Raw genomic sequence first — 24,176 nt, 5'->3', positions numbered from 1 at the left:
CACGTTCTGGACTAATTTCACCTGATTCTTGCACTAATAATTTAGACATTCTTTCATTTTACCGTGAAAATATGATACTCTTTACACGAAAAGCCCCTGTTGCTTCCTGCTCGAAAGATGTTACGAGTGTTATCCTATATCAACGTCCTTTATAAAACCGACCGAGTTCATCCCAGTAGTTTTAATTATACCTCTGCATTTTTCATGTCACAAAAGAGCCAAAATATTCATATGGATGACAGAGCAACTGTTTTAGGTTTAATGTTAAAAGGGTGCGTAAATTACAGAAGAAGCAGTTACAAAGACAGCGAATTGTAGGAAAATCAAGGATAAAAAACCCACATTCTTGTACCCATGAACAACAGGACAGAACAGGCAAACTGGACCTTCTCCAACAATAGCCATTGACAAATGAAAGAAAATCACAATATATTTATGTTAATAAAACATACAGTAAATACATAATTGGCATCTACCTCACAAATTAATAAGGAGCAAATAAGAGTTTGCATTTAAGGCAGAACAGAATTGTAAAAAAATGTTAACAACAATTACAATAAATTAACAGTTTCTATCTCTTGCACAGTCTATCTGCCTTTCCAATACATTCAACACATCATTCTCTAGCTTCATTTGGGTCAAATGGTTTTGCATTCTGTCATGAAATTATACAGGACTGTCACAAAATATCCCACAGTAGCATCATCACAGATTTATGTATGTGCCATATCTGCAAACTCCAACAAATAAATCTGTCTTGAAGATCTATATTTTATTAAACATTTTCCCTTTTTCACTCATTTCAGCACATACAAGCACTAAAACACGAAGGAAAGAAAACTGGCTTTAAAGTTGTCATGCATTCTTTATCCAACCAAAACAATGTCCTTGGCAACACACACTCTTCAAATGAAGGTTGGGGAATACAGGATGTCATATTTACACATTTCCTCTATGTATATGGGAAAGTGACTTGATAAATAACCAGGATTTCAAACATTTCAACATGCACTGAATATTTCTGTGTTGTTTGCTGCTTGATTTTGTAAAAAGATGGTCATATGCTATTATTTTAGCATCTATATCTTCTCAATAATTTCATCTATATCTATATCTTCTCAATAATTTCTTTTGAAATGTAGATGTAATCTGCATAAACAAACATCATATGCAAAATATGTGGCACTAACCAAGAGCAGGAAATTCTCTTCCAGTAGCCAATACTTTGGCATTTTTCTTTTTCAAAAACAATCTCAATTTTTATCTTTAACATGAAGCCTTTTCACCTGTAGGTGGCATCACACTACATGTTTAAACAGAAGTCCAAGAAACCAATCATTGAAAGAGGCAGGGAAATTGAATTTAAATACTTATAATACTATAATTGTGGGGAATATACCGGGAAGTACAGGGATCTGTCTGTGGGTGTATTTTTGATTTTGATAAGGTCAAAAGTCCTGAGAGACACTGACCAGTTGTCAATGACTGGAATTCTTTAAAGAAACATCCACTGTATGAAAATTTAAAGCTGCACAACTCTGCAAGGTTTTTCTCCCAAATACACAGATGTTACCTGCTGCAGAAAGTAAAACCACAGAGCTCAGATGCCATTGGAGTATTTAGCACAACGCATTTCCCTGTCGAGTTCAGAGACCATCACAGCTGTTACATGTGTTGTGAAAACCTGCATAAAAAACCTAGGGCCAGCCCTTGTTGGTTTATGCATTTAACACACTTGAGTTGACTGGAGTGTTACTAACAACACGTTTCACATTACACTCATAAAAAATGTTGTCTGTGTAGAGTCCAATCAAACATCAAACGAATAAACAAATAACGACCTGCTTGGCCCCTATCAAATCACAATTGTATAACAAGTAATGCCAGTGTGTCACATTATACATAGATAAGAAAGATACCTAACTTCACAAATATTTACAGCATTACCAATCTGCAAATTGGTTAATATTTTACATGCCAAGTTAAAACACTGTGGACAAACAAGACAGCAGGTCAGTCTGTAAATAATGTTCCTCACTACCTGTCTCATAACCTCTAATCGTTCATTTCATACATGTAGGGGACATGTAGGGGACAGTCTTAAAACTGTCACCCAAAATTTTGATGCCAAGTCAAAAGTTTCTTTCTGTAACAGGGAAATGAAACACGAGGAATCAAACAGATAAAATAAATGGCAATTCCACAGCCTACTAAGAAATTAGAGCTTTCAACAGGATTGTGTGCCTAACCCTAATACAAACCTAGCAACATAACAACCCTTACATATTGCATCTACAGAATGGCATTTTTTTTCAAGAGGTGCAACTTCATTTATCCTCAGAGGTAAAGACAGGTCATGTCGTTTGGATGCCAGTAGTGGTATTTTTGACGCGGGTGAGAGTGGATCTCTCCAAGTTCAAAGGGCAGACTCCATGGCTTCCTTCACTTCTGAGGCACTGGGGGAGACCTCGCCCGCCTGGTTCTGGTGTGTCACGAGCGGGGATGTCTCCTCCTCAGCCGACACGTTGGCCACTGCCTCCACCCTCACCTCCGCTAGCTCCTCCTCCTCCTCCTTTTTCTCCTGCTGCCTCTGCTTCTTCATCTCCTTCTCGTTAATGTGGTGAAGGATCCCTGCCCCCAGAGCGTCACCCTCCACGTTTACCACCGTGGTTGTGCGGTCTCTGCACACACACACACACACACATCATTCGACATGATTTACCATGGTGACTGAAGAGGATGAATCAGTGGTAAACATTCTAACACAGTACAGTAGGTGGCTGCCGTGGGTTCCTGCACTAAATACATGATTATAATAAGGAAAAATATACAAATGCAGAAAAAACATAAGCTCAGCTATACAAGGTAATGTAACTTAAGCAAGCTAATAATAAAGTGTGGATGTGACCCATTGGTTGACAATCCTTTTTAACTAGTAAACCGTTTGTGAGAAATTTAGTTTGTGATGTTTGTTCCATACATGAAACTATATACCTAAGTAGCACAAATATCTCCAGAACGTATATGCTTGGAGTATTAGGTTGTTACGTGTTGATGGGGTGGGAGGATCCTACTCACACGATCCAGTCAACAGCCAGCATGAGAGACAGGTCGTTGGTGGGGAGGCCGATGGCCTCCAGGATGATGGCGATGGTGATTATCCCCCCAGCCGGGATGCCAGCCGCCCCAACACTGGATGCTGTGGCCGTAACGCTGGAGGCAGAATGCAGGGTATTCAGCACAGAGAAAGCTACGCAGCCTGGCACCCATGCTCTTATTCCCGGTGGACTGGTAGCCAAATCTCACAGACTCAAACACTTCAGCTGGGGGGAGGGGGGTAATGGGAGCCAGTATGACACAGCGGTTTTAGATTTGGAACGGCAGGGTTGGAAGTTCCATTCTGATATGGGGCAGTGCAGTTGTTGCCATTTTCTGAAGCCTCAACAGCTTCAGAAAATGCTGAATAGGTATAAATGGATAATACATAAAAAATGTAATATACTCTGGGAGTTACAATGTATAAGAACATATGTAAAGTAAATAAATAACATAACTAACGTGAGTATGCCATTCGGCTCCAGCACAATGTTCTCTTTGGTACAACCCCCCTTTACTCTACACTGCCACAACTGCAAAGGATTACAACTTCAGCACTGAACACTGTGTCCATCCTGTACATGAATAATTCCTATCCTCTACACAAGGATACTGGTTCAATATAAGAAGATCACCTACAGGATTGTAAAGATCTGCCCAGCGTTGAGCTCAGCGTTGTTGAGCTGCGCGATGAAGACGGCGGCGATGCACTGGAAGATGGCGGCTCCGTCCATGTTGACCGTGGCTCCAATGGGCAGGATGAAGCGGCTGATCCTTTTGTCCACACCGTTGTTCTCCTCCACACACTTCATCATGGAGGGCAGGGTCGCTGAGCTGGTGGCAGAGACCAGGGGAAATTCAGAGCTCATGCCAGCTCCCACATGACTGTAAGGCGACACGCTTAACACCCGTACTAAACCACAAAGAACAATTTCAATTTCATGTGATTTACATTTGGTTTTAGCCAAGGCAATGGGAACTGGATGCAGTTACTTTTTATACAGTACCAGACACAAGTTTGGACACACCTAATTAAGATAATGGGAAACATACATTCAGAGACATTTTGATCTAAAGACTTATGCTTAAATGCTTAAAATTTGTTTCTTATACAAATTTAAATAGTGAAGTTGATGCCTATGTATGAATTTCTTTCCAAAAAATTTTATATTTTAAAAAAATGATTGGCTACTTTATTTCTGTTGTCTATAAAATCCTGTGGAAGACTGTTGTGCTTAGGCGATGGACACAGTACCTGGAGCAGGTGGCGAAGGCTGTGGTGAGAGGGGTGATGAGGCCAGACAGGAAGCTGAAGGGGTTTTTGCGGGTGAACGCAAAATAAATAAGGGGCAGGATAATGCCGCCATGGATGATGTGTCCCAGGATGGAGGCGAAGATGTACTTCCCCAGACTGGTGACCAGGAGGACCACATCTTCCATCTCCACAATCTTACTGCCCACCAGGAACATGATGCCAACGGGCACATACCTGTTTGACACAGAGAGGCACACCCTGTCAAAACCCTTCACTTCTGCTGGCTCTTAACACACCTAGCCCCTCAGATGATTGATCACATGAGTTTGTGATAGGAAAACAAGAGGATGTCAACACAGACCTTTTTTCTTACTATATATACAAATACCTGTTAGACTGAACTATGACTAGAATGAAATTTCAGCAGGCTGTCTTAGAGAGGGCAGACTCTCAGACTCCTTGGTCAGCACAGTCACTGGCTATGGGGCACATGACCCTCTGTGTCTCACCAGTGGACTGTTGGACCTGGACCCATTTTCTTACTGCTGACAGTCATTAGAACAGCACAACCTCTAAGAAAGGACTGGCAAAGAGCTGCGCTTTCAAACATAAATACTGCCATTTCAATTTGGAGTGAGGGCAAAGCAGTGAGGGTAAGCAGTTTCTGCTTTACGCATGAGTACAAAGAGCAGAGGTTCAACACAAGACCAGTCACCCTGTTTCAGCTAACCTTTTATTTATTTACTCAGCAGTGTGCTAATCAAATGATTTGCTACCAATCACCCATTTATGTATAATATATTAGCAGAGTTATCACATTTTCCTAGTGGCTAATCAACCATGGAATAAAGTAATGAGAAGAAATGACCTGGATAGTTAGGTGCTTACCACATGATCCAGGAGACGAGGACCATTGTGGCTTCGTTGAAGGCATTGAAGAAGCGTATAAGCTCCTCCCCCTCAGTCCCCAACTTCCTCAGAGCCACACCGAACACCATGGCGAACAGAACCAGGCCCAGGATGTTCATGCCCTCGGTTTCTGTGCCTACTGGAACCTGCAACCCAGCATAACACATCTGACTATCTTCTGAACTCTTACCTCTTAGCTCATTTTAAGCTTAACATAAGTTTAATAATAGTGATAATATTGTGAATTCATATTCTACCCTTGATGGAAAACCAATAAAAAATCTGAGGACCCATAGACAGGTCTTGGAAACCGTCAGTTGATTATATATCATGATATGATTATAATGTGATTAAAGAAGTTGGAATACAGAACAATTCAACACAGAAATCTCCTTCCCTTCCAGTGAGACTACACTACTACATTTTATGTAAACTGAGGAAATCATATCTGCATTCCATACTGAATGCCAGTGATGCACAATCGCACCATCCACCAATGTGTACAATGACCTCCAAAAGCCCAGAATCATACCCGGTTATCATCTGAATCTTAACAGAACAGCACCACTTACACCCGGTCAACAGCAGAAGTTTGGACAGAAAAGAGTGTTGGGAATGTTGTGAGTGCTGAGAGACAGAGCTATTCAACACCGCTATCCTCCTGTTGTTCTAGGCTGTCAGACAGCAATGACTGGCTCATCATCTGGTTTTTAGTCTCTGGTTCATGAGTAATAAGAATAAGCCTACATAAACTCTCTTCCTGAAAAGACAGGAAAACACAGCCAACTCTAAGAGCGGGAAACTGATTTAGGAAGCCAAGTGGCGAACATGCTGACACCATACTGTTTATGTTCTGATTTTTTCCCATCACTTTGAAAAATAATTATCCACACAGTTTAACAAAAACATGTAGAAAATTGTCAGGATTGTATGATCCACGCAATATACACACATTATTTTTCCCATGGCTCAAACAGGTAAGTCCACCGCACTGGATTTTGTAATGACTCTGGAATTTTTTCCAAAATTTTCTAAATATTCACCAGTATGCTCTAGCGTCATTAAATATGGCACAAATGTTTTTTACAACACATGGAACAGTTTTGCACATGTACTTATGAGGTCCTCCATGTTAGATTTTCTGCCATTTTGGATTTTTGAGAAACCTTTAAACAATGCACTTACACCCTTAGGCAGACAACAGACAACTTTGAGACAATTTTCTATCATTTGTTCTTTGGTCCCAGCCTTTTAAAAGATACTCAGCCAGAAAGTCAATCGATTTGCAGCATTTACACACAATATGTACTGGACCACACATGGAAAATCTCTCCAAATTTCAGAAGATATTTTAAGAAGCACTGCCATCACATTTGCATATCTATTGTTGCAATTATTCTTGATATTTATTACAATTATTATTAACTTGAATGGATACACTCATGTCCTATTGTGCTGGAAGGTGCTCTGGATAAGAGCGTTTGCTGAATGCATGTAATGTAATTTAATGATGTTACCCACAGCACTTTAACAACATCTCTTGAACAGTTGAATGGTCTGAAAAGTGGTAAACAACATCTGTGTACAAGCTTTTTCAAAAATCAATTAAAATGTCCTCTGCTGAACAATATTGCTGCCACAAGTCACTCAAATTCTAGTTTTGAAATTGCTTTAAACTCTAAATATATCCAGCTATTTAGATTTGCCAGTTGCCACCCAATATAGAGCCGGTTGGTCTACATTGTACACATCTGTAGGCAGTTGTGTGTGATCAAACGTGTTGCCCGTAAGTCACGTGCTATGGACGCCAGGTTAGTATATTCACATGCATCCAACAGTCCAGACATGTGCCACAGTGTCCTGAAGCACACATTTTGAAAATCTCTCTGGGAAAAACCTGACACTCCCAGGTGCTGAAGCTTTGAGCCAAGGCCAGCTATCAACACTGTGGTCCTGTGGCCTCACTTTCGCCTTGTGCAAACAATCAGCGTGTCCATTTAACAAGGGCGAAAGGTCACTGCCTCTGATCATTCCCAGACAATACACAGAAGTACTGCACTGCATGAACCCAGGACTGGACTAAGTCAGTGCTTTGAGCATGGACTTAAGCCTCAGTTCAACACTCACCACAAAATAAACATAGCAAACAATGTCAAACTGACATTATGTCCTATTTAGCGCCAGCCAAAAAAACTACCAAAGACACAAACCTTGCAGAGTAACACATACAGAAATACACCACATTTATTGCTATTTGTAACATAGCAGTGTCGTAAGAGTTTTTTCAAAAATCTTTTTTTTAAACAAAGGAAATGGCTTGAACTATATTCTTTGTACACAAAGCTGTCATGACAAAAGACAAAGACATAAAGTTTTGAAATGTCAGTGATAATCTTGGATAAAATTGTGACCATTAGTGGTGAACTCAAAACTCGGTCAGGTTTTACAGTAATGAACAACTTTAGAGCAATAGTGCTTTTACTGACAATGCTCCTCTGCTACTGCTGTGGGTCACTTCTCATGTACTCTGTGCCCCATATCCACACACCACTAACCACTCTCTTAACTTACACTCCTCGGTATCACCCAGTTCATCTTACTCTTTATACTCCAGTGAAAATAGTGCTTCATGGCAAATACGCAGGCCAGCCACCTGGAAGGTCCACCCCAGAACAAAGCACAAGTCTGATTTATTTTTTGGTGCATGGAACTGAACATTTTCCCTGGGTTTTCTCATAAAGCTACGTTGGTGCCTTTTGACATCCTTTGCATGCTTGACATCCTTTGCATGCACAATCCATGTTATTGTGCTGACTCACACTCTGACCCCCCCATCCACACTAACTCATTCACGCTAGATCCGATTACATTCATGCAAAACCTGTCAAAAGGAATGAAAAAAAAAAAACATATGGAGAAGAGGACAAGGATTTATATTGCGTTACTGGAAATAAATGTAAGGATATACAAAATAACTTGGGGTTACCATTACCCATTCCACAATGAAGGTAAATACCTTTTGGTAGATGAGGGTTCCATTTGTGTTGTTTCCCACGGCAATCATTCTGTAATCTGTGGCGTACTGCGAATGATACAGAGAGACACAAGTGTACAAAAAGTCCGCGTTATAAACAGTTATCTGAAAAATGTTCGTTTTTTTCTCTGTATAATTATATACTGGTTTCCTACTTTTGAGATGTGTGCTTTTTTTGATATGTTTGACTATTCTGAAACGATGATCTGTAGCGCTTTAATTCTGAAGTGACTGGTGGCCGTTTCCTTTCGATCACTCAAGGGTTTTACTTCAGTGGCTCAGATCCAGCCCTGTGACAAAGCACCATTTATAACTCTAAAGAAGAAGAGCTGGCAGCAGTGTATACACACAGACAATGCGGGGGACCCCTTCTCCCACAGGCAATTGATTTGGAGATCTCCTCCTGAAAATGGAACTTTGTGGGATGCCAAACCAGGGCAGCAGCTGATGCCCCCCCCCCCTCCCCCAACTTTGAAACTTAGAAACAACTTAGCTCGGACTGTCTCCATGTGAGCAAATCGCATCAGCGTGTCTTTGTTACTCCTTCATAGATTGCCTTCAACTCTGATGAGGAAAGATGTTTTGTTTCCTATAAAAAAAGCTGAATACTAGGGCTCCCAAGTGCTCAGTCAGCGAGGCGCTCGTCTTGACTGCAGGCTGGACCCTTTGGCCTGGGTTTAAAACTGGCCATGTCATCCACCGTCAATGACTGGCTTTACTTCACCGAGGAGAGGGGATGGATGTATTGGGCAGGGTTTCCTCATGTTTCCACTCTCAGGGACGATGCAAACTGCCAGGTGCCTGTGGAGTGGCACCTATCCTACAATGAGCACCCGCTTCACTGCGGTGCACTGGGTGGCTCGTTTTGCAAAAAATAGCCATTTCCTGTGTAAGCATATCAGGGGCTTGCATTAGCTTCCTTAGGCAGTCCTGACTGCAGAGGCTGTTGCTGCGAGATGGGTCTAATGTACAACCGGAGATTCCAAAACATTGTTGCATTAAGCGGAAAATGCTTTTTTAAAAAAGTATTGTGAAAAGCATTGTTAAATACCATTTCTTACTATATTAATTTTACATCACTGAATAAATAACATTATGTAGTAACCACTTGAAAGCCAAGCTTCACTGGTGACTCACTGATGACTTGTCCTGCATTCATTGTTCTGCTGACACATGCATTTTTTTCTCCTGTCTGTGGTAATAAATTGTGGAATTAAACATGGCAGGGGCCTCCATTCTTTACACTCGGTAGCAATGAAGGTCAGTTTGGCCTTCTACAGACAGCTTTCAAAACGATCTTCATAGGTTACTCAGACCACCATGTTGGGATCGGACATTGTGTTTATTCTGTTTCATGAAAACATGTTGCTATCTATTATGTGCAATGATTTTAAAAGCGTGTCACGGATGCTTTTACACATGCATTGCAGTTGCCACCAAAGGGGCTATCTGGTTTCAAGTGTTATAAGTTGTGTAACAAGATCTTGTAACAAGAGCTCAAGAGTTTGACTTGGGAGGTAGGATCAGTGGAAGTGCACCAAGCTGGGGTCGGACAATCTGGGAGCTGGGCATGCATGGAGAGAAGATTCCTGTCCACTGGGGAATTGAATCTTTTGCTAGATTCTTGATTGAATTCTCCCATCATTGCCTGATTTATTAGGCAGATTATCAACCTCCGTCAGTTGCTTTTACAGACTGAGGAATACTCTAGACGTATGCATTTTGCAGGAATGCAGTATGCAGGGATATTGGACTGATGCAGATTGTAGCTCTGGGTGCCTTTGAATTCAGTTCAAGATGGTTATCACTTAATTGTTTACTCATTTAGTTTAGTTGGCATATAGCTCTGTTTGTAGTCTAAGGCTTCATCAGTAGAAACAGCTCACTCCATCCTTGGCACAGATTGGCCAGGCCATACAGCATGGGCTCTAGCCAGCTACACTGAACTGAGTGACCCTCTGTAGACTTTAACTGAGCTCATGTAATTCTGTGAAATGGGAGCAGGCAGCCGCCTCTCTGTTAAAGACCAGTAAAAGGAGCCAGGTTGCCAGGCTGCTGGGACTGGAATTGGCTCACTATGGAAACCCTGGTCTGCTTTTGTGGCAAGACAAGGTGAGAGGTGTCTCAGCTGCAGGGATAAAAAATGGGCTTTTGATTATGCAGCTCTCTTCATTTGCCATTGAGTTTCTCGTTGTAAATATGAGAGAACTGCAATAAAAAACAGCAGGCACACATACGCAGCCAAGGTAGTCTGGTAAGGTATTGTCTGTTTTTGGATCGAACTGGTGTGGTTGTCTGTGTTGACTTGGAGAGGGAGAGGAAAAGCAGGAAAATGATGACTTACAGAACGAAAAGCTGCAGCGACCAAGTTTGCTGGAAACAAGTTCCTGCAGGGGCAAGAGGAGATAAAAAAAATCTGTTTAATTACACCCACATTATTCCTGAAGAAAGACATCTAGTAAGCCTCTAACTATAAACACTGACTCATGGCATGGGCTTCGTCAGCAATGACAGTCTGCCACCAGTGTCCCTAGCTCAATGTCCCACAGTGAATTCAGCCTGAACTCAGTGAGTGTAAGGATCTCACTTTTCACAACTGTGGGAACACTAACAGCTGTGTTTTGTTTGTTCTCTCCAAACAGATCAGCAAATCAATCCTTACTGAGAGCTGGTAATTACATGGACCTGCGCACACACAAAGATATTATTTTATGTATATACGGAACTGTTATCTTCTGTTTTCTCGGGAGGTATGATTGAGAGTGCCGTTAGGATTATTGCAGATTGAGGCATGGGTTTTTCGTTCTTTATGTAACTCACATAATGCACATTAAGACATATATTCTGATGATGTAAATACCTGTACAGTTAATATGATTGAGTGTACAGAAAGTGGTGTGAACCTCTTCAAAATGCATCAGCCCTTCTCCTCAGTAGTCACCTCTTCATTACAGACAGGGCATGTACATTATGTAAGCAGCTAACACACATAGCCCCCAGCTGTTCAGTGGCCAGCCACTTTTTATCTGACATCAGAAAAGGAGCAGGACTACTGTCTGCCGCTTGTGTAGGCATGGGGATAACAGCGACATTTCTACAGGGCACAAGATTTAAGTGTTATGATTTTAAACGCCCTTTTATGCGATTGAAATACTTCATTTATAACTGTTAACCCAACAGGATTCGGAATGCTGACAGACTGTGGTGCCTATTAAGTAAAATCTAATGTTGTGGTGATTCGACCGAGCGGTTTTGTTCATTCTGTTAAAGCAACAGACCGCACGTGCAACCGTGCACTGAAGCCCACCGGAAAGTACTCGAGTTACAGCAGCTGTTGCCTGAACTGACACACATGCATACTGTAGCCGTGCGATTGCACGTGAAAACATTTCAAGAACTCAGTCACTAAGCAAAGACATTTATGGTGATAAATAGCCACTTTACATAACTGTGACGACAACAGACCGTTGCCCGTTTTGAAACACAATCCTGACTTGCATTTTAAGTATGCAGACTGATGCTTCTTAATTTAGTATGAATCTGTATCTTGATGAATTCCATTATTTCAACGCATACGAATAAAAATAAACACAAACGTTGCCATTCAAACAGAACGTGTAAAGGATACATGTTGTTCTTCTGGATTTCTTGAATGTGGGTCATATTCTAAGCGCACAGCCTGCAAGGGAGCTGACGTTTCTGACTCGGGAACGAGCAAGAGCTGATGCAATGGTGTGTGTAACCTATATATCTCACGGTAGAGCGGACAGGCTGACTAGCCACTACAGTCAGACGATTCCCGGCATTTTTCAATAGGGGGCATACTACTGATCCTGTAACTGTGAATAACGGCATTTCTGTTTCTGTGAAACCAATACAACGTTGGCGCAGAATGAGACTGAGCACAAACATATATTAACGTTACCTGGCGAGATCTAAAAAGGAGTCGGTGGTTTCTTTGTTGGCAGAAACGGTCTCCAGCCCTAGGTTATTAGTGTTCAGTGCCCCTGCACCCACCCCAGGTTTGATGATAAATGCAAGCGCCACGCCGATAGCCGAGGCGATGAGAGTGGTCACCAAAAAGTATGACACTGCGATCCCACCCAGTTTCCCCAGTGACCGGGTATCCAGACTGGCAGCGCCCGAGATAAGGCTGCACACCACCAGCGGGAGGATAATCATCTTCAGCATCCTCAGAAGCATTTCTCCGGGAAAAGCAAAATAAGTCATCTGCGCGCGGGTGAGATTCATATTCCGGACCATCATGCCGAGCCCGACGCCCACCAGGACCCCGGACACCGTCAGTACCACCAACAGATTCCTTCTGAAAAACCCCACTAACTTCTCTTTGAAGGTTTTCGGATCATTCTTGGCTGGAATCTTGCTTGTAGGTGCCGAGCATTCGGACACAGCGTGTCCGTTAATTTCGTTAGTCTTCTCCATTTCTTGCTGAAAATGCGATTACTTATACGGGATGAGTAAAATGTGCGCCTCGCCACTGCCTAACCGTGCGGTAACTTAACGGTTTGAGCTAGGCATCATTGCCCGTCTCTGGTATTCTCTCAAGCGCAACGTGTTTCTCCGCCAATGGCGTGCGTGGGTCTGGGTAGAGTGGACAGAGCATGCGCTCTTTCAGCAAAGCTCAGTGCTTGGCACAAATGATGCAACAGGGCGAGAAATTGCTTCTTTCTTGGAATCATGGAATATTATTTAATAGGAAACATAAGAAACGTGGACTAATGTTACATACTGGATAATGGATTGGCCGAATTTGAGCAATTTCTGAATGTGAACCAAGAATATAGATAGCACAAATATTAACTGAAAACATGTAAATGCCCTTATTTTTATTTTATAGTTTATATACCAAATAAGGCAGCACTGCCTAAATTTAAAAAGGAAAACTTCAGTTAAACATTCCATAGATTACACACGATTATACAGTATCTAGTATATCAACACTCAGATGGAACTATCTTGGAATGTTTGGAATTCAGGTTTTCACATGGTGATTTAAGTTAACCTAGATTATTATTATTATTATTATTATTACTACTATTACTATTATTATTATTATTATTATTATTATTTTGGTCCGTTTTGTTTGTTTGGTGACAGTTTTGTGCCGAAATAGTCTGGGGCCTACATTTCGTAATAAAAATAGCTGGCCCCAGGTGACTGTGGTAGCAAAAATTCTTAACTAAATGATAGATAATAGATGATAAGAAATTGTGCCATAGGCTACCTTGGTCATGGTTTTTAAAAAGAGGTTACTAAATATTTAACAACATTTACACATTAAAGCAGTCATTCATCCATACAACAAGGATTCACATTCATACATTCACTCTTTTGTAACACACAGGCTTTCCAATGGACACCTAGACGTCATGAACACACTTTGCTCCCAAAATAACACCAGCAGCTGCTAATATCTAGACACAGCCAGTTGACCGCGCTCTTGAGGCGATACCAAATTCCATACAGCTATACAAGAGCAGAGCTTTCACGCAGTCAATTGTGTGTAAACTGCGCTTTAGAGTTTACGAGGAAACTTATGTGTGGATGCAGCCCTGTTAAAGCGCACCGTTATTCTATTCTATTCAGTTGTACTTGGCATACTTAATGGGTTTTGCATTTGCCTGTGTTGTACAGTGAAAGTAGTTCACTAACCATACTGCACCATATCTGGATTTTGGATTCACTCAAGGCAGACACAGAAATCAGACTGATGTATTACGTCAAATACACAATGCTGACATTTGCATTTACCTTTGAGTCCGTGTTCCTTAACAAAGGAAGTAAATGTGCCGTACACGTTTCAATTCTAGTCAGAATTTCTAATAGTGTACACATTATCAACATTATTCAAAAGCACGATATGTCTCCTCAGTAACCGGCAGTGCTTGTAAACTGCGTACTGCTTGTAAAGCTCACCAATTCCACACATTTTGTTCACGGTGAACACATCCTTCAGATAACTTGCATTTATACGCTTCTACCACTAGAGTGCATCCTTATCCTAAGAAATTTATTTAAAGCGTTTGTATATTTAGACAAATATATAGGCGCCACCCCAGTTTTAACTAAATCTGTTTAGTTTAGCAAAACAAAGAACAAAAATGGAGTGAAAATAAGAAAGATGTAGCACATTGGTGAACTGCTAAATGGATTACGTACAGTACATTCGACTTCGAAAATTATACACATGTTGTGACATATTTAAAACCTGGGGGCGCTGTGTACAAAGGTTGGACCCGCTAAAGCTTTTAAAGGGTCTAGTTCAGCTTCATGTGATTGTCCAACTGTGCGGCTAAAAAGCTACTTTTCCTTGTAAGATGAGCCAGAAGGTTTTCTGTAGCAGAGTTGTGTGTGGTTAATATATGAGTCATCTGGGTTGAAAAATATGATTTGTGTGACTGCTGCTGTTCACCTCTCTGTTTTACAATTTGTTCACAAAATTTTGCTAGATGTCTCTCCTACCAGTGTGGCAGAAAAAAATGTTTATTATACAGTATTTGTCATGATTTGTTTTCTTCAGAATATTTCACAGTGCAATGATGTCACAAAGAATTTTTCAGTGGTTTGAAACTAAGTAATAAAATCAGCTATTTTTGACTAAAATGTCAAATGCACTGTATTTTATAGATTTCCATGTTTTATATGGTGAAAATATGATACACAGATAACCAGCCAGACATAGCCAGGCATAGCCTTAAAATACTCTTTCCCTGTCTCCATGCCCCTACATTACACATTATATTAGCTGTACATCAGCTAACACATCCACCACACTTGCACACACACACACACACACACACATTCACACACAATAAGCTACTAATTCTCCTCCTTGAACCATGTCAAATGCCCTCGTTCCTTGTTTCCCAATGTCCAACCATGTCATACTTTTCCTTGTATTAATAAAGTCCCTTCCCTTTCTTATTTTTCGTATTTTTTTTCTGAATATGTCTATTTCCAGCAGTGGAACTTGATCCATCTATTTCCTGTTATGCTGCACAGATTTAACCCGCAACAAAAAGAACGAGCCAAGCAGTAAGTGAGCATCATGCCAGAATTGTTTTTATTTTTTTCTTATTCTCTGACTGTGCGGAACTGCCCTCCTCATTGCGGTTTCGGATCAAGCTGCAACTACTGTCTTGAGAGCTGTAGGTAGTTGCTTTTACTCCACATGAGAAAATGCATATCTCAGCCCTTGGAACTAGCCTTAGTATCTCTTTCCCTCACTTTATTGATGGTGGCAAAACTACAGGGTGAGGAGGGCTCCCAGTCCATGTACTTACAAGACATTTAAGAGTTTAAAATAGCTGTTTTTCCACTAAATAAGAACCTTAGAATGAATGTTTAGACTCTCTGGAATTCTTAAGGCTTTCTCAGCAGATACACTTAACAGACAATATACACATGAAATAATGAAAGACAGCAATATATATGCAATGTTTTGTGTCCTCACCAATGAGTATCAGCAATGGTAAGAATGTAAGATATTTTCTTTCAAGAAGTAAATTATGTAAATTACCCAGGTAAACATGGTGGTAAGGTAATGCTTTGTGTTTGTGTCCATGATCTATTTTGTTGTAGCACAAATGACTCTTTCAGCTTGTATTATTTACGAAAATATGCGCATTAATTAATGGATGGGGAAACGGGGGACCGACAACATAAAAAAAAATTGACAGAGGGCAAAGTTCCAAAGATCAAGATCAGGTACATAGGTAGCTGAGCAACTTGATCATATTTGGGGGAACCTAATTGCTACAACCATTTAAAATAGGAATATTGCTCATAAACTTTTTTTTACACTGCATAGCCTTAGATGCTGAGTGACATTGTTCAATTCAGTTGGAAGAAACAGTACAATTCAACTGGATGAGAACCGTACACAATTGACTTATCCAGGTCCGCACATGCATAAATCACACATACAGAGGCTTGGTACTACATCATTATATATGAACGGAAAGTTTCCAAATGCGCATGCGCTTAGATGGTGCCTTTGATAGTTGATAATGTTACGCAAATCGTGAACGTAAATGCGCTTTAGAAGTCTGGGATCAAAGAGGTTGATGGAAATAACAGCATTTAATCAAAGCATGTTGCCATAGCATATAATGTGGTGGTGCCATATATCCGTAAACCAATTATAAAGAGCGGATAACATAGTGCCTCATATAGTTCTGTCGGCGCCTTTATTATAATGTCAGGGTTAAGAAATGCTCTACACAGTGAATAAAGCATCATTCCTGTTAAGTTATCCTCCGTGTAAACGCCCCCACTTTCCAGCATACATTTGCGGGATATTGATATAGGGATGTAAGGTTCTTTGTAACCCTGAGCCATTTCTTTGTTGCGTGCACCTCTACCCGTGTTTTACCGTCCCTTCAACCTGAAAACTTAAAAAGCTCCAAGGATGTCTTTTTCGTGTAATTTACATCTCCACATCGTACAACTCAAACTAATACTACCGAGAGCAGAATGCAACGCTCTGACTTGTATTGGCGAATTTCATATGGAGCGGCTGCCGGTCTAAGATCAGCTTGCCCTTCCCAATCCTCTCCCCAGCCATGTACTCTTATATTTTACACTGATCCAGGATCAGGTATCGAGGGCTGAACGTCCAAGCGCCCCTCTGTCTCGCGAGTTCTGCTCGCCGATGACTTGAGTGTAGGCGGGACTGAGCGCAGTGATTCAGCCCATCAAGTCTCCGTACGACCCATCAATCAAGTTAAATGTCTTGCGCTCGCAGCCCGGGCTTCGGATAGCGAGTCCAAAGCCAGTGTACGGTTGGCCTGGGTTGTCAAGACTTGTTACATTGTCTAGGAAAGAACGAATCAACGCTCTCCGATAGCGGGGTTCCATTGAAGTAAATTTAAAAAGTGGGAAGCGAATGTATACAGCCAGGACTTCAGCACGTCGCCTATTTATATGCGGTAGCGGTGAATGTTTTAAAATATCGTTTTAGTTTGTCAATATTTTAATGAATCGCTTTTAATTGTCGTTCGCCCAGACTGGACAGCCCGTCCGAAAAGGGTAAGTGGCTAGCTAAAGCTTACAACATGAGACCACATTGTCCGGCCTGTGCGATAGTAATTTGGGTCAAGGAGTTTTGGTGGGACAGTGGCAGCGCATGGACCTGTTTGTTTATTTTGATAACGTGACAATTGCATTGAACATGTAACTTTTCAGGGAATCCAAATAAAAACTACACAGGTAAAACTAAACGTGAAACAGGCTACCTTTCGATGTCATTTCACGATATGAATAATATAAGACGAACTAGGTGTATTACTGTAAATGCATAGTTGTCCTTTGTGCAATAACAAAGAATGAACATCTGTGTCTGTTCATAAAACAAACGGAGTTTAATTTCGAACCAGTGTAATGGCAGGATTCGTTTGCCTTAGCATTATTATATAACTGAGTTTTGTAAGGCTATGGCTGCTCGCACAACAGCGGAATCCTGTGTTTCCCGTTTTCACATTTAACGATATATCGGTTCGCCTGCGTGCTGTTTGTGAATTGACTGGTTCTTGCTGTATATTGATGAAAGAATTTAGCATACGTTGGACACGTCGGGATATTGCACATATTCACTTAGCCGACGGCACTAGACATGCATGCAAATGTAAACTTCTGTTTAGATTCTGTTGCCTGTGTTCAAATCAAATTGTAAAATGTGTAATTCAGTGGATACTTACAGTGGATGCGATCGCTGTCGAACTGGTATAATGCGTAATTGAACTTTGTGATTGTTTTTGATAAAACTCACACAACTATGAGTCTGAGTCCAGACTAGATAATTGTGATAAGTGATGACTTATAAATATGATTTTGTTCAATGAAATGCATGATTTCATTTTTTAATAATTTAGCCTCTATCCTCTGTATCCGCGGGCTTGCCGTCGTGTTTCTGATTTTGGATTTTAAATGGAGCGTGCTTGGTTGATGATTATATTGGAACTGTAAACAAGCTTGTAGCCATTCCATCATCCTTTCCGCAGTTGCTTATGCAGGTGCAATTTAATCATTTATAAACCATGTTAGTTGTGCTGATCTTGTCGGATCCCTCTTGTTGGGATGATGATGATGGTGACACGTTTTAGGGAGAGAGCCCTTGCAGTGGCTGGTCCTACAATGATTCTCTATCCTTGCCCTCTGTGTGGATGTGTGCATGTGTGCAAACAAGCATGCATGCTTGTTTGTGGAGAGCCCTTGTCAACAAGACCCATGACATAGAACACAGTCCTGGGCTTTGGTTCTTAATTTGAGAGTCCTGCAGAAAGCTGTTGAAAACAGAGACGCCAGACTTCCAAGCACAGTTGTTCCCAACTAACTCTCCCCCCTTCCCCGCACAAACACACATGCACTGTGCTAGCTGTTTTTAGTGGTTTTGGTGTCAAATGGCTACGGTCAGGGGTTGTCAATGGAGGATTAGACAGGCACTTCTAATTTTGCTGTTAATCCAGATTAGTGTTCCCTGTGTGTTGCCAAGAGAGTGTTGCTGGGAGGTCGATCTGAGAGCTCAGACCAACAGTGGTCAATGGGCCAATGCAGAAATGGTCACCATAATTGTCAGAGCTCTTTGTGTCTTTTTATGTAGACTGAGCATTAAATAAGAGAAAAATATTATTGAAGCTGAAAGCATAAAAAATATTATTCTGATATTACATACGTTTAGGAAAGCTGCCCCCATTCGTAGGACAAATTTCTCAGTATTGTGTAGTTTTGCACAGGAAGACAGAATTGCATGCATCTTGTGGGTAGAGGTTTGTTCAGTGTTAATGGATTAAGAAAATATTTGGTGTGTTGTAAATTAAAGGTCACAGAGTATATTAAACCAAGTTCTGCTTTAAAATGGGGGATTGTTCGTTAAGATCTGTGTAATAATTTTTAAAAATACATCTATGTCTCAATATAAGCATAAATTAATTAGTTTCCAGTTTATTGGTGGTGATGAAATAAATATTTCATTTGAGGTTATCAGGCATTGTAAAGCAATGAATGGCACTCCCTGGACTGTCTGTAAGCCTTTATTCATCGGTAATGAACACCATTACTCAGCCCTGTCACCTATTATGTAAATTTGTTCATATAGTGTGCAGCACTTGCTGTTTTTGCATATTATCACAGTCATTTCAATTAGGATAGAGTGTATGTGTTTTTTTTTGTGTGTGTGTGTGTGTATGTGTATGTATGTGTATGTATGTGTATGTATGTGTGTGTATGTGTGTGTATGTGTGTGGGTGTGTGTGGGTGTGTGTCTGTGTGTGTGTGTGTGTGGAGGGGGGGGGGGGGGGGGCAGAGCCTTAGCTGGTCATGATGGGCTATTAATTACAGCCTGAGTGTTGTCATGGTCAAGTCAAGCAACTATTTTAAATAGTGGGAATCTGAAGCTCACGGGAGGGTAACATAGTGTCTTGGCAGGTGCTAAAAGGCAAAGGCCTGGTTCCTGCTTTATGCAGTGATGCTTGGACCTTGTCTCTGTTTGCGCTCACTGCCAGCTTTGACAGCTCTATATCGTTAACACTCAATATGATAGAACTGGCATAACTAGGACATCGTGTTGGTTATAGAGCTGGCTTGTAACACAGTAGGATCACTGTTGTAACCTTCAGCGAGATATTTAACCTGAGCTGCACTGGTGAATATCCTGCTGTACAAATAGATAAAGGTGAAAGCTTTGTAAGTACTCTGGATTGGTGTGACTGCTAAGCAAATTGCTTGTTGGTACTATGTGTCTATCACAGCTAAAATCATAACCACAAAACTATTTTGATTATGAATAACAATTGTACTGTTCCAATGAGTTAGCAGCAGAAACAATTATATGATTAACATTGCACTGATTACCGAAAGATTATCTTGAGACCTACATATGAAGCAAGTATACATAAGACTTTAGAGGATAACTGCCAAGAAACAAACTACAAGAGGAACGTCAAATTCATTCATCAACAGTAATTTTTTGTAAGAGGGTCATACAGTGGTTTTAGTGGAGCCACAAGTTAACCTTAACACTACAGTGCAGGTGTATAGGTGGATTGCATCCATCTTGCTGTATTGCTCCTGCTTGACTGCAGAGGTTGTTGTGGTGTGACAAACTCAATGTTCAGTAGGTGGTTCCAAACAGGGTTGTACAAAGGGAAACAGGTATTAAACAGTTTTTGACTTATAATATTTACAAACGGCTTAATTGAGCTTGCATCAATGCTATTAGTGTATGTTTCAGTCTGTTTAGTGAAGGTCCAAAGTTGCACTAGCCAGCGTTGTGCTTGGCTGGCTCTCAGTTAAAATCATTAGAATTAATGATAGGAAAACAGAAAAAAGACAGGCTGGATTAATTTCATCTAGTTTCATCTTCAGGTCAGGGAGTTCTAGGAGATGGATGCTGTAGCTCTTGGACTGGGTGTCTCCCCATGAGTGAAGCCCTGCACGAGTCCTTGACTGCATGGATGAGTCATCTGCATTATTGTGATATGAATATCTTTATTATTGTTATACATGGAGATGTGGATAGGAGTTATCACTCTAGCCCGTGCTTTTAATATCCCATTTAAAGCCAGGGCTGAGCATGGACTTCCTCTACGGATTACGCCAAACACACAAATACACATATTTGTCACTGAGCCAGCTTTCACACCATGTGACGAATGAGTGTTAATTATACAGCTTCACTTCCTGGCCTGATTTTAAAAACATTGACATGGAATAAATTCCATCTCATGCCAGCATTTAACAATCAATCGCCCTGATCAAGCTGCACTGAAAACTGAAACCGAACTGTGACTTAGGACTTCGGGAGGTGCCCTCCTTTGCTTTATCAGACACAGAAAGTACATTTCAATCTGCTTGGCCATTTAAACCACCTAACCCGATGCTCAGGCAGCTGTGTTTTTTACCCACCTTCCAGGTTCAACACCAGTTAGCTCCACTCTGTCAGCATAGTGGCTAAAACATTCAGCTGGCTGATGTCAGCTGTCAGGCTAGTGCTTTACTCAGAGGGCCACCATGAAGTACCAGCACAATCCTGATCTTTTTCCTCCCCAACGTGTAAGAATTATACACAGCCACTAACATTCAGCCTGCCAGCTTGCTTTCAGCCTTTAAATATACTTCAAGCAGGCGCATCCCTGATGCTGCACCAGTTTTCACCTATCCACATACTCTTAGCTGCAGTTTTCATTAGGGTCTATGATCCATCAGCTGGTGTTGTAGCTGAGTTGCCACCAGACTGAGGAGAGTATTTGACTGGTTTGCAGACTGAGGCAGGTGTTGTGCTGGTTTCCAGTAAGAAACTGCTGTGACATTGCTGGCTCTTTGCATTCTCCATGTGATCCAGCCCGTGGAGCTGAATGAAATGGGAGCTAATTTGGGGATCAGGTGTCCGCTCAGCTGTGTCCAGTCCAGAGGAGGCGGAACACCTGCAAAGATGCCCCCCCCCCCCCCTTCCTTCAGCAGCAAACAGCATTGGCACATTAATACTTAAACACATCTACCCTGAGAGAAATAAAAGAGGGGGCTAAGATCCAGGGAATCCAGGGAAAGTCAGGGGCTCAGTGGGTGAGGGTGAAAAAAAAAGCATGTACACTCATCCACTTAACACCCCTAACTTCCCTACAGCACACACACACATACATACACACGTGCACACACATACTGAGAACACATCTGCATTATCAGTCTCAAACACACGTACATGTGTTAGCCTACACCTTCAGAAACGTACACACACAGTGCAGGCAGAGATGCTCAGCGCTGTGACCCCCCCACCATATTCTGCAGTCGTTTTGCATTCAAGGCTGCATTCAGTGAGCCATATTGAGAATGTCAGTGAGCTGTAGGCCTGGCTGCCGCACTCTGGAGGACCCCGGAAATGTGAATCAGAGCAGAGAATGTGCACTGTGATGCTCACACTCTTGCTTCAGGTTGCATCAGACCTGCCTCACCCCGGCTCATCCCGGGAATGCCCCGCTCCCTCGCGCTCCCGCTGCCTCGGCACAGACAGAAGCAGTCATTGGCTGTCTGTGAATACATCCGCTGTGACGTCGAGAAGACAGGGCAAGTGAGGAAACACAGAGGCAGTGGAAGCGAGTTTGTCCCTGGCAGCTCCAGTGTGATGTGTGTTGACCTGGTGGGGACATGGGTGCAGGAAGGATCGAGTACATTTTGCAGCAGTGATAATGTTGTGTTGAGCAGCTGGTATTTTAAATCAGCAGCTGCTTGGAGGTTGATATCAATGAGGGTTGTAAATCTGGGACCACTCTACAGTGGTGGATGGAATACTGTGAGGCCTGATGTACCCGAGTAACCCTAGTGAACCTCAGGCTTGGAAGTGTGTATTCGCAGATATGGAGGTTGCATTTCAAAGCAACAATGTCATTGAAACCCAACCCCACAGATTTTAAAATAATTGATGTGGTGAATGTTGAATGTTTATAAATAAACCATTTCTCGTCTCGTAATTTTATTGAGTATTTGCCCTCTTGCTGTATATCACGGTCATTAGAAACTGAGAGGGAGGGGTTTGGTGTATAGAAATGTGTGTCAGGTTGGGGGTGGGGAATATTGCATAGGGGTTGGTCTTGCTTCTGCACTATCTTTGTGGACGGGGACATGAATTCCCTAGGTCTCAAGGTCAGATGAAGGGAAATATTGTGTTGGGTGGATGCTGGAAATGTAGAGACCTAACATCACCCATCAGTTTCATAAGGTGTTTGTGTTGGTTACAGAATATTTGTTCTCTTTTGAGGCTCACTGCAACACACATGTCATCTAAACACACAGAAAGAAGGCCTTTTTCATGACCCATTTACACAGACAACCTGTCTGTATATAAAATATCTAGTTTAGCAAGCAGGTCTGGTCTAGTCTTATCTTCTTGACTCTTCCTTAATGCTTCAGTTCTGATCAGCAAGTTTCATAGCCTACTCATTCCCCTGATGACACTCTTGATCTTGTGAGCTATGGTCTCACTCTAAGTAGTTTAGTAAAGAAGGACAGAGACGAGTCTAACTGTCTTAGTATTATTTTTGACCTCTTGACCTTTCCCTGTTAAAAGCAGTCTCACTCAGTGTGTTCTTGAAGTATTACATCTTCCACTGTGGATAGGTTATCTAATGTATCTCTGTCACTGGCTCAGCCAGGTACGTTACAGTTCCATTCAGCTGAGGATTTAGGTAACATCTTTGACACTCTTTGTTATGCAACCCTTGACTGTGTAGCCTCAGTCAGGGTAAAATCTTTTTCTATCAAAGGAAATATCCCCTGAAAAAATCAGAACGTCCAGCAAAATATGATACTGCCCTTACGTTACTGCTGAATGAAAGGCCTTGTGCTTAAATACAATAAACCTGTGAATGATTCAAGAGCCAACTTCTCCTTAATTCTCACCTGTAAAGAGTAGTATCTTCTGAGCTTTGTTCAGCATTGAGTAAATTATTATTCCCACAACTTATTTTGCATTTTCCCCTCTTTTTACCCTTAACTTTGGAATTGCCGAATGTATATTAGGCTTGTCCTATTGTGACATGGTTTGCACAGTATGCCCTATTAGTCCCATGGTGCAGTAGGAGACCAAATACTGAACAGAAGATAGGCACATCACCTTGACTCATAGGCTCTCAGGGAGTCGCAGAAAGTGGAAACATGGTGAGCCCTGTATCATTGCATATGATAATGAGCTGACTGAAGCTCTGTTGCATATGAATATCTTCAGCTTGTTCTTTTGATGTTATTCTGACTAGACTGCTCAGAGAAGTACCTGGAACTGACACGACATCTCCCAGTCATTAATAGCTCTGTTGCCACTGGGTTAGCTCCTACATATTTTAAAAGTGATGTTTATCCCCTTGTGAAATCGTC

The 24,176-nt window shown here is 41.5% G+C and overlaps 2 protein-coding genes across 2 annotated transcripts in view; one reads left to right on the top strand and one right to left on the bottom strand.

The window, feature by feature from the left end:
- Positions 1-591: 591 nt before the first annotated feature.
- On the bottom strand, positions 592-12,881 carry slc1a4 (solute carrier family 1 member 4). The gene is made up of 8 exons (XM_036546776.1): positions 12,220-12,881; positions 10,639-10,681; positions 8,277-8,342; positions 5,240-5,406; positions 4,352-4,585; positions 3,736-3,930; positions 3,079-3,213; positions 592-2,681 (listed from the first exon to the last, which is right to left on the bottom strand). The coding sequence occupies exons 1-8, from the start codon at positions 12,735-12,737 to the stop codon at positions 2,417-2,419; spliced, it is 1,623 nt and encodes a 540-aa protein (XP_036402669.1). The 5' UTR covers positions 12,738-12,881; the 3' UTR covers positions 592-2,416.
- A 4,392-nt stretch (positions 12,882-17,273) lies between these two features.
- sertad2b (SERTA domain containing 2b) overlaps positions 17,274-24,176 on the top strand; it is a 28,955-nt gene continuing 22,052 nt past the window's right edge. The window contains exon 1 of the mRNA XM_036546775.1: positions 17,274-17,345. The gene's annotated coding sequence lies outside the window, so the exon portion shown is untranslated. The remainder of the gene's footprint in view (positions 17,346-24,176) is intronic.

The sequence above is a fragment of the Megalops cyprinoides genome, chromosome 15 (genome assembly GCF_013368585.1).
Source record: "Megalops cyprinoides isolate fMegCyp1 chromosome 15, fMegCyp1.pri, whole genome shotgun sequence".
In the NCBI taxonomy this organism is placed as follows: domain Eukaryota; kingdom Metazoa; phylum Chordata; class Actinopteri; order Elopiformes; family Megalopidae; genus Megalops; species Megalops cyprinoides.
The sequence above is the reverse complement of the archived record's forward strand: the minus strand, read 5'-3'. Positions and strand labels throughout refer to the sequence as shown.

Excerpts from the sequence above, each read along its gene's own strand:
- slc1a4 (XM_036546776.1), bottom strand. The coding sequence starts at position 12,737 with ATGGAGAAGACTAACGAAATTAACGGACACGCTGTGTCCGAATGCTCG. Across the intron at positions 5,407-8,276 it reads GAACCCTCATCTACCAAAAG|GTTCCAGTAGGCACAGAAAC; the intron begins GTATTTACCTTC and ends GCTGGGTTGCAG. Across the intron at positions 4,586-5,239 it reads CTCGTCTCCTGGATCATGTG|GTATGTGCCCGTTGGCATCA; the intron begins GTAAGCACCTAA and ends TGTGTCAAACAG.